We start from the raw sequence: 13,773 nt of genomic DNA on the forward strand, positions 1-13,773 counted from the left end.
TAATTGTCAAAAACACACATTAGTGCATGACATCTCAAATTATTTGGAGCACTTCTTTTATACTTGTGCCTTTAGTAAAGATTTTTCCTTCTGCAATCACTGCTTCTCTTGAAATTTTTTCTTACCTTAGTTTCAAGAACAGTCTTTAGTTCTGTAAAGCAGTCAGTAGAAACAGCACTATCGTTTAAAACACAAAGGATCGTTTCCTCTTAATGGGGTTTGTGAGCACAGGGCTAAGAAAGAACTCTTGAGACATCTTTGGTGCAAAAAGGTGATTTTTTTTAAAGCACGGGGACAGGAGCTGTGGACAGAGAGAGCTATCCTGGGATTGTAAGAAGTGACTGATTACTGTTTAGTTAGTGGGGATTAAGGACAGCTTAAACCTCTAAGGAATTTGGAAGCAAGGTTTTCAGGGCCATGAGGAGCTAGCCACACTTAAGATAAGGTTATCTGTAGTTATTTTATTTTATTTTATTTTATTTACATCTAAATTAGCATATGGTGCAACACTGATTTCAGGAGTAGATTCCTTAATGCCCCTTAGCCATTTAGCCCAAACCCCTTCCACAACCCCTCCAGTAACCCTCTGTTTGTTCTCCATATTCAAGAGTCTCTTAAGTTTTGTCCCCCGCCGTCTTTTTCTATTTTGCTTCCCTTCCCTTCTGTTCATCGGTTCTGTGTCTTAAAGTCTTCATATGAGTGAAGTCATATGATATTTGCCTTCCTCCGACGGATTAATTTTGCTTTGGACAATATTATCTGGCTCCATCCACATAGTTGCACTTGCCAAGAGTTCATTCTTTTGGATTGCCGAGTAATACTCCATTGTGTGTGTGTGTGTGTGTGTGTATGTGTGTGTGTAACACATCTTCTTGATCCATTCATCCATCAAAGGAAATTTGGGCTCTTTCCACACTTTGGCTATTGTTGATAGTGCTGCTATAAACATTGGGGTGCATGTGTCCTTTCAAAACAGCACACCTGCATCCCTTGGATTAATACCTAATAGTGCAATTCCTGGGTCATAGGGTAGTTCTATTTTTAATTTTTTGAGGAACCTCCATTACTATATTCCAGAGTGACTGCACCACTTTGCATTCCCACCAGCAGTGCAAAAGAGATCCTCTTTCTCCTCATCCTCGCCAACATCTGTTGTTGCCTGAGATGTTAATATTTGCCATTCTGACAGGTGTGAGGTGGTTTCTCATCGTGGTTTGGGTTTGTATTCTGATGATGAGTGATGAGGAGCATCTTTTCATATGTCGGTTGGCCATCTGGATGTCTTCTTTGGAGGAGTGTCTATTCATGTGTCTTTCCCATTTCTTCACTGGATTATTTGTTTTCTGGGTGTAGAGTTAGATAAGTTCTTTATAGATTTTGGATACTAACACTTTGTCTGATATGTCATTTGCAAATATGTTCTCCCATTCTGTCGGTTGCCTTTTAGTTTTGGTGATTGTTTCCTTCTCTGTCCAGAAGTTTTTTATTTTGATGAGGTCCCAGTAATTCATTTTTGCTTTTGTTTCCCTTGCCTCCAGAGACGTGTTGAGTAAGACGTTGCTGCGGCCAAGATCAAAGAGGTTTCTGCCTGCTTTCTCCTCGAGGATTTTGATGGCTTCCTGTCTTACGTTGAGGTCTTTCATCCACTTTGAGTTTATTTTTGTGGATGGTGTAAGAAAGTGGTCCAGTTCATTCTCCTGCATGTCGCTCTCCAGTTTTCCCAGCACCACTTGCTGAAGAGATTGTCTTTATTCCATTGGATATTCCTTCCTGCTCTGTCAAAGATTATTTGACCATCCACTTATGGGTCCATTTCTGGTTTCTCTATTCTGTTCCATTGATCTGAGCGTCTGTTCTTGTGCCAGTACTGTTTTTGTGCCATACTGCCTTGTAGTATAGCTTGAAGTCTGGGATTGTGATGCCTCCTGCTTTGGTGTTCTTTTTCAAGATTTCTTTGACTCTTTGGGGTCTTTCCTGTTTCCATACAAATTTTAGGATTATTTGTTCTAGCTCTGTGAGAATGCTGTTGTTATTTTGATAGAGATTGCATTGAATATGTAGATTTCTTTGGGTAGTATCATTTTAACAATATTTCTTCTTCCTATCCAGGAGCATGGAATCTTTTTCTATTTTTTTGTGTCTTCTTCAATTTCTTTCATAAGCTTTCTATAGTTTTCAGTGTATAGATTCTGCACCTCTTTGGTTAGATTTATTCCTAGGAATTTTATGGGTTTTGGTGCAACTGTAAATGGGATTGATTCCTTGATTTCCCTTTCTGTCGCTTCATTGTTGGTTTATAGGAATGCAACCTATTTCTGTGCATTGCTTTTCTCTCCTGCAACTTTGCTGAATTCATGAATCACACCTAGCAGTTTTTTGGTGGAACCATTTGGGTTTTCCGTAAGGAGTATCATGTCATCTGCGAAGAGTAAAAGTTTGACCTCCTCCTGGCCAATTTTCATGCTTTTATTTCTTTGTGTTATCTGATTGCTGAGGTTAACTCTTCCAATACTATGTTGAATAGCAGTGGTGAGAGTGGACATCCCTGTCTTGTTCCTGACCTTAGAGGGAAAGCTCTCCGTTTTTCCCCATTGAGGATATTAGCCTTGGGTCATTCACATATGGCTTTTTAATCTTGTGGTTTGATCCTTCTATCCCTACTTTCTTGAGGGTTTTTCTCAAGAAAGGATGCTGTATATTGTCAAATGCTTTCTCTGCATCTATTGAGAGGATCTTATGGTTCTTGTCCTTTCTTTTATTGATGTGATGAATGATATTTATTGTTTGGCAGATATTGAACCATCCCTATATCCCAGGTATAAACCCCACTCGGTCGTGGTGAATAATTTTTTTAATGTATTGTTGGAGCCGGTTGGCTAATATCTTATTGAGGATTTTTACATCCATGTACATCAGGGAAATTGGTCTATAATTCTTTTCAGTGGGGTCTCTGTCTGGTTTTGGAATCCACGTAATGCTGGCTTCATAGAAAGCGTTTGGAAGTTTTCCTTCCATTTCTATTTTTTGGAACAGTTTCAAGAGAATGGGTGTTGACTCTTCCTTAAATGTTGGTAGAATTCCCCTGGAAAGCCATCTGGCCCTGGACTCTTGTTTTTTGGCAGATTTTTGATTACTAATTCGATTTCCTTGCTGGTTATGGGTCTGTTCAAATTTTCTATTTCTTCCTGTGTCAGTTTTGGTAGGGTATAGGTTTCGAGGAATTTGCCCATTTCTTCCAGATTTCCCATTTTATTGACAAATAATTGCTCAGAATATTCTCTTATGATTGATTTTATTTCTGTTGTGTTGGTTGTGACCTCTCCTCTTTCATTCTTGATTTTACTTGTTTGGGTCCTTTCCTTTTTCTTCTTGATCAAACTGGCTAGTAGTTTATCAATTTTGTTAATTTCTGCTCTAATCTGTATTACTTCCTGTCTTCTGCTGGTTTGGGATGTTATTTGCTGTTCTTTTCCCAGCTTCTTAGTCGTAAAGTTGTGTACCTGAGATTTTTCTTCCTTCTTTAGGAATGCCTGGATTGCTATATATTTTCTTCTTATGACTGCCTTTGCTGTGTCTCAGAGCCTTTGGGATGTGGTGCTATCATTTTCATTTACTTCCATACACTTTTTAATTTCTTCTTTAAGCTCTTGTTTAGCCCATTCATTCATTAATAGGATGTACTTTAGGTTTCAAGTATTTGTTACCTTTCCAAATTCATTTCTATGGTTGATTTCAAGTTTCATAACGTTGTGGTCTGAAAATATGCTTGGTATGATCTCCATCTTTTTGCACTTGTTGAGGGCTGATTTGTGTCCCAGTATTTGGTCTATTCTGGAGAATGTTCCATGTACACTGGCGAAGAATGTATATTCTGCTGCTTTAGGATGAAATGTTCTGAATACACTGATAAACCTCTAGCCAGGCTTTTCAAAAAGAAAAGGGAGATGACCAAATAGATAAAATCATGAATGAAAGTGGAATTATTGCAAAAAATCCCTCAGAAATACAAGCAATTATCAGGGAATACTATGAAGCCTTATATGCTAAAAAACTGGACAACCTGGAAGAAATAGACAAATTCCTAAACACCCACACACTTCCAAAACTCAACCAGGAAGAAATAGAAAGCTTGAACAGACACATAACCAGCGATGAAATTGAATCAGTTAACAAACATCTCCCAAAAACTAAGAGTCCAGGACCAGATGGCTTCCCAGGGGAACTGTACCAGACATTTAAAGCAGAAATAATGCCAATCCTTCTCAAGCTGTTCCAAAATAATTGAAAGGTAAGGAAAACTTCCAGACTCATTCTATGAAGCCAGCATTACTTTGATTCCTAAACCAGACAGAGGCCCAGCCAAAAAAAAAAAAAAACCAAAAAAAAACAAAAAAAACCCTACAGGCCAATATCCCTGATGAATATGGATGCAAAAATCCTCAATAAGATACTAGCAAACCGATTTCAACAGCAAATAAAAAGGATTATACACCATGATCAAGTGGGATTCATTCTTGGACTGCAGGGCTGGTTCAACATTCTCAAATCAATCAATGTGATACATCTCATTAATAACAGAAAAGATAACAACCATATGATCCTGTCTATCGATGGAGAAAAAGTATTCGACAAAATTCAGCAGACTTTCTTAATAAAAACCCTCGAGAAAGTTGGGACAGAAGGAACATACTTAAAGATCATCAAAGCCATTTATGAAAAGCCCACAGCTAATATCATCCTCAATAGGGTAAAACTGAGAGCTTTCCCCTGAGACCAGGAACACGACAGGGACGTCCACTCTCCTCACTGCTCTGTAACATACTGTTGTAAGTGCTAGCATCAGCAATCAGACAACAAAAGGAAATCAAAGGCATCAAAATTGGCAATGATGTCAAGCATTCACTTTTTGCAGATGACATGATATAGGTGGAAAACCCAATAGACTCCACCAAAAGTATGCTAGAAGTGATACATGAATTCAGCAAAGTCGCAGGATACAAAATCAATGTACAGACATCAGTTGCATTCTTATACACTAATAATGAAACAACAGAAAGACAAATAAAGAAACTGATCCCATTCACAATTGCACCAAGAAGCATAAAATACCTAGGAATAAATCTAACCAAAGATGTAAAAGATGTGTTTGCTGAAATCTATACCTTCTGAAGGACATTGAAGACATAAAGACATTGAAAAACATTCCATGCTCATGGATTGGAAGAATAAATATTGTTAAAATGTTAATACTACCCAAAGCTATGTACACATTCCATACAACCCCAGTCAAAATTGCACCAGCATTCTTCTCGAAGCTGCAACAACCAATCCTAAAATTTGTATGGACCCACAAAAGACACCGAATAGCCAAAGTAATTTTTAAGAAGAAGACCAAAGCGGGAGGCATCACAATCCCAGACTTTAGCCTCTACTACAAAGCTGTAATCATCATGACTGCATGGTACTGGCACAAAAACAGACCCATAGACCAAAGGATTAGAATAGAACCCCAGAATTAGACCCACAAAAGGATGGCCAACTCATCTTTGACAAAGCAAGAAAGAATATCCAAAGTAAAAAAGAGAGTGTCATTAACAAATGGTGCTGGGAGAACTGGACAGCAACATGTAGAAAGATGAAACTAAACCACTTTCTTACACCATTCACAAGAACAAACTCAAAATGGATAAAGGACCTGAATGTGAGACAGGAAACCATCAAAACCCTAGAGGAGAATGCAGGAAAAAACCTCTCTGACCTCAGCCACAGCAATTTTTTACTTGACACATCGCCAAAGGCAAGGGAATTAAAAGCAAAAAAGAACTATTGGGAACTCATGAAGATAAAAAGCTTCTGCACTGCCAAGGAAACAATCAACCAAACTTAAAGGCAACCAACGGAATGGGAAAAGAGATTGGCAAATGACATATTGGACAAAGGGCTAGTATCCAAAATCTATAAAGAGCTCACCAAACTCCACACCCAAACAACAAATAATCCAATGAAGAAATGGACAGAAAGCATGAATAAACACTTCTCTAAAGAAGACATCCAGGTGGCCAACTGGCACGTGAAAAGATGCTCAACGTCGCTCCTCATCATGGAAATTCAAATCAAAACCACACTCAGATATGACCTCACGCCAGTCAGAGTGGCTAAAATGAACAAATCAGGAGACTATAGATGCTGGCGAGGGTGTGGAGAAACAGGAACCCCTTGCACTGCTGGGGGGAATGCAAACTGGTGTAGCCGCTCTGGAAAACAGTGTGGAGGTTCCTCAGAAAATTAAAAATAGAATTACGCTATGACCAAGCAATAGCACCGCTAGGAATTTACCCAAGGGATACGGGAGTGCTGATGCATAGGGGCACTTGTACCCCAATGTTTATAACAACACTTTCAACAATAGCCAAATTATGGAAAGACCCTAAACCTCCATCAACTGTTGAAAGGTTAAAGCTATTGTGGTTTATATACACAATGGAATACTACGTGACAATGAGAAAGGATGAAATACGGCCTTTTGTAGCAACGTGGATGGAAATGGAGAGTGTGATGCTAAGTGAAATAAGTCATAGAAAGGCAGATACCATATGTTTTCACTCTTATATGGATATTGAGAAACTTAACAGAAGACCATGGGGGAAGGGAGGGGGGAAAAAAGGTTACAGACAGGGAATGAGGCAAATCATGTGAGACTCTTAAAAACTGAGAACAAAAAACTGAAGTTTGATGGGGGGTGGCAGGGAGGGGAGAGTGGGTGATGGGTATTGAGGAGAGAACCTCTTGGGATAAGCACTGGGTATTGTATGGAAACCAGTTTGACAATAAATTTCATATTAAAAAAGATAATAATAAAAAGTTATCGAGATAGTGTTTCAGCAGATTTTCAGGGATTATGGAAAATCACAACACATCTGGCACCAGGCTTCGTCCTCAACGACCTTGCGCCACTACCAGTGAACGTGGCTGCCTTCTGGGGTCTGCTGGGACCAGGTGGCTTCAACAGTCTCTACCAAATGTCCTTCCAGCAGTGGAATTGCTTTTCCCCATGTGGCACGTGGACCTTCCAGACCCCACTCTGCTCCTGGGGATTCGCTTTTCCCATCAGAGCACCACCAGGTATGGAGCTGCAGAGTTGCAGACTTTGTGCTTCCCTTGTTTACAGTCTTAATGGAATTTAAACCCTCTCCTTTCTCTTTTTTTAGTTTAGTCCCTGAGGCTGTTTCCAATTTTCCACTTTCTCTCCAGCTGCTTTGGGGGAGGAGTGCTTTTCCTGTATTTTACTCCCCACCCCCCGCCCCGTCTCTGTCCTCTCTCCACCCACAAAACACCTCCCTTCCCATGGCTTCTCACTCCCCAAGTTCACCTCTCTATGCCATGTACCTGCTGAATTCTGGGTGCAGGTTGTGCAGATTGTTGTGTTAATCCTCCAGTCAGTTTTCTAGGTGTGTGGGATGGTTCAGTGTTGGTCTGGCTGTATTTCATGGACACGAGACACACAAAAAACTTCGATGCTGTTCTGCCATCTTCTGTCCTAAGAAACTCTTAATTAACCTGAGGTTGAGTTTTTTTCTCCCATGCATTCTTCTAAAACCTGTAAGTTTACATTGAATTCTACACTCCAAGGCAAGTTAATCTTTTTTAGATGGCTTGAATTCCTTCCTTTAAGTTTTTGCATATAAGTGTCTAATGATTCCCGTATCACTTGCCGAAAGCAACATTATCCTATTGAAATATCATTGGCGCTTTTGCCAAAAGTCAATTGACCATTTATTTGTGAATCTATTTCTAAACTCTCTATCTTGTTCCATTGATCTGAGTAACTATTTTCTTTCATCAGTATCTTTTATCTTAAGTAGGGTTCATGCTCAGCGTGGAGCCAAGTGTGGGGCTTGAACTCATGAACCTGAGATATGACCTGAGCTGAGATCAAGAGTCAGACACTTAACCCACTGAGCTACCCAGGTGTACTACAAATAACTTGATTATTGTGTCCTTGTGCTAGTCTTCAAGTATGGTAATTTGTGTTCTCCTACTTTGTTCTTTCTGAATTTCCATTGACAATTTTTTTTAAAAGAAAATTTCAGGTAGTTGCCATATTTTTATTAGAATTAGAATACCCAGTTAAAGGAATCTGGACTCCTTGCAGAAATTGTTGATTATAAGTCAGAGGTAGGACACATGCAAGGTGAGCCTGGAACATGTGTACTGCTAGAAAAGAGGTGACTACTTAACATAATGTGGGGTGGTCAAACAGATCGAGAGACCAGATGAACGAATTCCCAATGGCTAAAGCAACAGCAATTTAAGCAACAAAATAAATAGCAAAAAAAATAAATACCATTGTACTGTAAACCAAAATAAAAAATAAATATCCATAAGTCCATACCAGGATAAAAGAATTGATCAAATAAATACATGGGGGCAATGAGACAAAATTTGCATGCAGAATTCCAAATACAGCTCCAGGTATCATTCTACTCCTGCTTCAAGGAGACGGGTATAACTCCTCGCTAAGTACGCACTGCACATAATGATTTCCTTCCAAAACCTCATTACAGAATCATATGGAAGGGAAAACAAAGAATAACTTTACAATGGAACACCTGGCAAATAGTACCGGACTGAAGAAAGTTATCATCAACAGTGACAGGCCATATTCATAGCATGCCCTCTTGATATTATGTGATAAAGGTGACTCTGGGCCTCTGTGGGCTTCCTCCCCAAATTTATAACCCCGGCCTACGCATGAGAAAAATATCAGACCAATCTCAACTGAAGGATATATTTTTTAAGTACCTAGAAAGTCCTCCTCAAAACTACCCACATCATCAAGAACAAGGAAAATCTGTAACACCCAGGGGGAAATTAAGAACATGTGACAGCTAACTGTGCTTGGTAATACGGATGGGATCCTGGAATAGAAAATCTGAGTAAATTATGCATATTAAATCATAAAAAGATATATCACTTTCGTTTCTGAATTGTAACAAATATACACTATTAAGATAGCATGTTGATATAAGAGTACAGTGTATTTGGGAACTCTGTACTATCTTTGCATTTTCTTTCTGTACATTTAAAATTGTCCTAAAAATAACCTGTATTTAAAAAAGTAAAAGCATGTAGGTGACGACCAAAAAGAAAAAATCTTACTTGGTTTCGGGTTTGAATTGACTTAATCTTAGATCAACTTGGAGAAATCATAACCATTTTGAAGCTTCCCATCTAGGACCATAGTAGAGTTATCAACTTACTTGTCTTAATTTCTCTTATGAGTATTTCATAATTTTCAGCACACAGATGGTACATATATTTTGGCACATATACACTATTAACTTACTGTGATACTGTAAACAAATCAACATGAGTTTGCTCCTTGGTGAGTCACAGAAAGGAACTACACCATGTGAGTTGTCACAAAAAGGAAACTTTATTTGCAGCAAATGAGGAGATCGTGGGGAGTAACTTCCAAAGTCATGACTCCCGAAGCAACGGTAAATAGGTTCTTTTTTTCATGTGAAAAAAAATTTTTAATATTATTTATTTTGAGAGAGAGAGAAAGGAGAGTGTGAGCAGGGGCGGGAGGGGCAGAGAGAGAGGGAGACACAGAACTCAAAGCGGGCTCTAGGCTCCGAGCTGTCAGCAGAGATCCCGACTTGGAGATCGAACTCACAAACCATGAGATCATGACCGGAGCCGAAGTGGGTCGCTCAACAGACTGAGCCACCCGGGAGCCCCTCCTTTTGTTTTGAATTAGGATGAAAAAGAGGATCCACGTCACCATAGGTAGAGGAGGGCATGAGGTCACACATGCACCTCAAGGAAACAGGCCTCCACGCACACCGTGTGTTGTGTAAATAAGTCTTGTGACAAGGCGCGTGTTCCTCCTTGGGTAGAGATTTTAGGATTATAATGAGGGAAAGGTATCATCAATCACTCTAGAGCTCACTCCATGGTCCATCTGAGCAGGTGTGAGTCAGGATGACACTCAAACTGTCCCCGGGGGATCTGGGCAGGCTGAAGATTTTGTCAAGAGAGTCACTATTGTTTGAGGGTTGGTATTGCTTTCCACTTGCCAGAGTTAAGAGAGACACTGGTAAGAGGATTTGCCTAAAGAAAAATGTGGGACAAAGGTGGGTGAGTATAAGCTGGTGGGCAGTAAAGGTCAAATCTTGGGGTCTAGCAAGTGACAATACTAACGTAAATGGTATTTTTGTTTAATTCAATTTCCAATAGCTTATTTTTAGCACATAGACACATTACTGAATTTCACATACTGTCTTATATCTGGAACTAAAATAAACTCACATATTAGTGTTAGGAGGAATGAGGGAAAACGCTGAGATTTCTATGTTGGCAATTATGTCCTTTGCAAATGGGTGTCGTTCCTTTTTGCATTCCAATCTGTATCCCTTTTTTATTTCTTGCTTATTGAACTGAAATGGCCTCCCTTGGGATGGGGAAGAGGGGTGATGAGTCCAGATATCTTTGCTTCTTTACCGGTGTTAAGGGAAAGCACTCAATCTTTCGATGCTCAGTAGATTACTAACTGGAGGATTTGTTTATTGTTATTTTCTCCATTTTTTATTGTTATTTCCTTCATTATCATATGGAGGAAAATCTCACTTATTCCTACTTATTCCTAGTTTACAGAGACGGTTTATCATGAAAAGATGGCGACTTTGAGGTGATTTATCTGCATCTACTAAGGCTATCATGCGGCTTTCCTTCCTCAGCCTATCAATCAAGTATATCACCCCAATTCATTAATCTTGCACATGTGGAATAAACCCACTCTATCGTGATGTATACTCTTCTCAATAAATTGCTCCATGCAATTCAATGTGCAAATAATTGTTAGGATTTTTTGCTTGTTTTGTGCACATGGGCTGTGGATTCTTGGCTATCTGTTTTCACTATCCAAGTAACACTGGCCTCACAGAATAAGTTGGAACATTTTCAATTTTCTTCTGTTTCCTGGATCACGTTTTTTCCCTTTTAAATTTGACTATTTATTCAGTAAATATTTACCAGAATTCACCAGCGAACCCATCTGGGGTTCTCTTGGGAGGATTTGAACTACAAATTGAATAACTCATTTTACATATACAACGAGTTCAAGGTATCAAATTCTTCTTAAGTGTGTTTTGAAAGATCAATTCTTTCAAGAAATCAATGTCTTTCAGGTTTTAGAATTCATTGGCAAAAAATTCTTCATGTTCCCTTATAATCATCAGTAAATCCTTCAATGTCTGTAATAATCCTGCTCATTCATGCTTCAAATTGGTCATTTAGGCCTATTCTTGATCGGTCCAGCTGGGGGTTTATCACTGTTGTCAGCCTTTTCAAAACTCACTGTTACATTTATTTTATTATTTCTTATATTTCCAACTTCATTGATTTCTGCTCTTCATTTTATGATTTTCCACCTTTATTTGATTTGGGTTTTATTTCTTTTCCTCATTCTACTTTCTCAAGGCAGAAGTGGTGATTCTTGATTGAAAAGGTGCTTCCTATGTAAGCATTCTCCCTGTAAACGCTGATTGAACTGCCTCCACATACTTGGAACTCTTGGTGATTTGCTTTCATCCAGTTCAAACTATGCCAAATTTATCCTTTAAAACAAACAACTGCAGGGACACCTGGGTGGCTCAGTCGGTTGAGCGTCCGACTTCGGCTCAGGTCACGATCTTGCGGTCTGTGAGTTCGAGCCCCGCGTAGGGCTCTGTGCTGACTGCTCAGAGCCTGGAACCTGTTTCACATTCTGTGTCTCCCACTCTCTCTGACCCTCCCCCGTTCATGCTCTGTCTCTCTCTGTCTCAAAAATAAATAAGCGTTAAAAAACAAACAATGGCAAAAACATTTTTTTAATTTTTCTTCATGACTTTGAGGCGAGGAAGAATTTAGTCCAACAGAGTAAACTAAAGAGTTTCAAATGGAGCTTGACCTTGCCACCTCACGTTTAAACTTCTCGCCTCCAAAATAATGAAAAAATAAATGTATGTTGTTCAAAGACACCCAGGTTGTGGTAGTTGTCATGGCAGCCCAAGGGATCACTACAACACCTTGTAACCGGCACCCAGATTATTAAACTCCCTATTATCAGCACCTGAGAAATGCACCTTGGACGTGGTTTCTTTCCAAGCATAACGTTGCACCATGGTAAAGACTAGTCATTTCCCATTATTATTCGTTTTAGGAATAAATCCCTACGGCAGGAATTTTTGTCCTCATTTCTAATAGCATAGGTTAGACTTACCTGGTGTAGAACCTTATAAATAACTGGAACGTTACAGGAGGAGCGATTTTGTGTCTGGGTTTTCTTTGCTCAAACTGACGTTTGTGATATTAATCCACAAAGACAAGACAGACACTTTAAATGAGAAGAAATACCATAAACACATGCTCAGAGACACAAATAACAGGACATAGTAAATTGAAGTGAATCAAATAAACATTTTTTTTTAAGTGGTGAAGACTTTATTGGCAAAATCAAACAGACTGATAACACGTTGCGGTGGTAACCAAGTGAGGAAGCAGGAATTGAATGCTGCTGACTGCAGATAGAGAGGTAGAGCATCTATTGTAAATTAAACGTCTATGCAAATTTCATGTGGACACATTTTGACATAGAAATGACACTGCTAGACACCCTATGTATATGCTCTATGGCAAGTAATACAGTACTAAGTGCTTTCATTCACACAATTCTAAAATTCTGGGAGAAACCTAAACATCCACTGGAAATAAAACATTTATCAGTGTGACATTTGCAGAAATTTATACAAAGTAATGCAGCTACCTATGTACTGATATGGAACACACACATGGTACATTTTCAACAGAAACATAAAGGATCGTTACTGTCGTTTTTAGCCACATACCATTTTGTTTAGCAGACGGCCTGTGTGTACTTGTACTTTACTAGAATACCTCGGGAATACTATATAAACCAGTTACATGTGTGCCTCTGAGGTGGCAACTAGATGAATAGAGGACAAGGTGGTTGGGAGCATGTGTTCATCGTTTAGGACCTCTTATACTGTGAACCCTGCAAATGTATTCACTACCTATTTAAATCAAGAACATTTAGTTATATTTTAAATGTAAAATCTTACACTCAAACTTTTTCACATTCTCCAGTGGAATGGTTCTTGAAATTTCAAAAAAAAAGCTTCATTTTTGGATGGATGATTTTACTCTAAAACTTACTCTTTTATCCATCCTGAGGCATGTTTGAAAGATCATAATCCTTCATATGCCATGCATAGTTGACTAATTTGAGCGAATACCCTGTATTTTTCCTGACAACTGTTAAAGAATGAAAATAGTGAATATTTGATCACAGCACTTCTTTAATTATCAGGGCCAGAGAACTCCTTTTCACATATGTAACGGAAACGGTTACTACAGGCAGGAGTATAAATTGTCGATGGTCTCATGTGTCCACATTTCACAGGAGATAAACTCTGTTGGAGATTCCTGCACCAGAAAATAAATTTATTTTAGAAAGATATTTCTCAGGCAAAATTTATCACAAATTGAAAACATATGTGCACTTACTTCAAAGTCCTTAAAAATATTGAGAGGGTCATAGAGCGATAAGATTAGGAAGCGTAATTGTATCTAAACCTAATGAAATGTTACCAATGGACCACTGGAACTAGTGAAGAAGTACAAAGGGTAGTGTAGACTGGGAGGTCTAGGAATTTATACATATACACTTGAAATATGCTCCTAAGACTCCTGACACGTCTGGGAAGTGAT

General features: G+C 38.9%; 1 protein-coding gene across 5 annotated transcripts in view; it reads right to left on the minus strand.

Annotated features, from left to right (window-relative positions):
* Window positions 1-13,773, minus strand: part of LOC132694720 (C-type lectin domain family 7 member A-like) — an 80,661-nt gene that overhangs the window by 20,741 nt on the left and 46,147 nt on the right. For 4 of the 5 annotated variants that reach the window (XM_078450089.1, XM_060658384.2, XM_060658383.2 and 1 more), the window contains one exon: window positions 13,177-13,488. The exons of the other annotated variant lie outside the window; for it this stretch is intronic. In XM_078450089.1, the coding sequence (XP_078306215.1) occupies window positions 13,362-13,488 (127 nt within the window). In that variant the 3' untranslated portion in view covers window positions 13,177-13,361. Of the gene's footprint in view, window positions 1-13,176; window positions 13,489-13,773 lie in introns of those variants that run through there. 5 annotated transcript variants of the gene reach the window in all.

This window comes from Panthera onca, chromosome B4 (assembly GCF_046562875.1).
Source record: "Panthera onca isolate mPanOnc1 chromosome B4, mPanOnc1 haplotype 2, whole genome shotgun sequence".
Lineage (NCBI taxonomy): Eukaryota > Metazoa > Chordata > Mammalia > Carnivora > Felidae > Panthera > Panthera onca.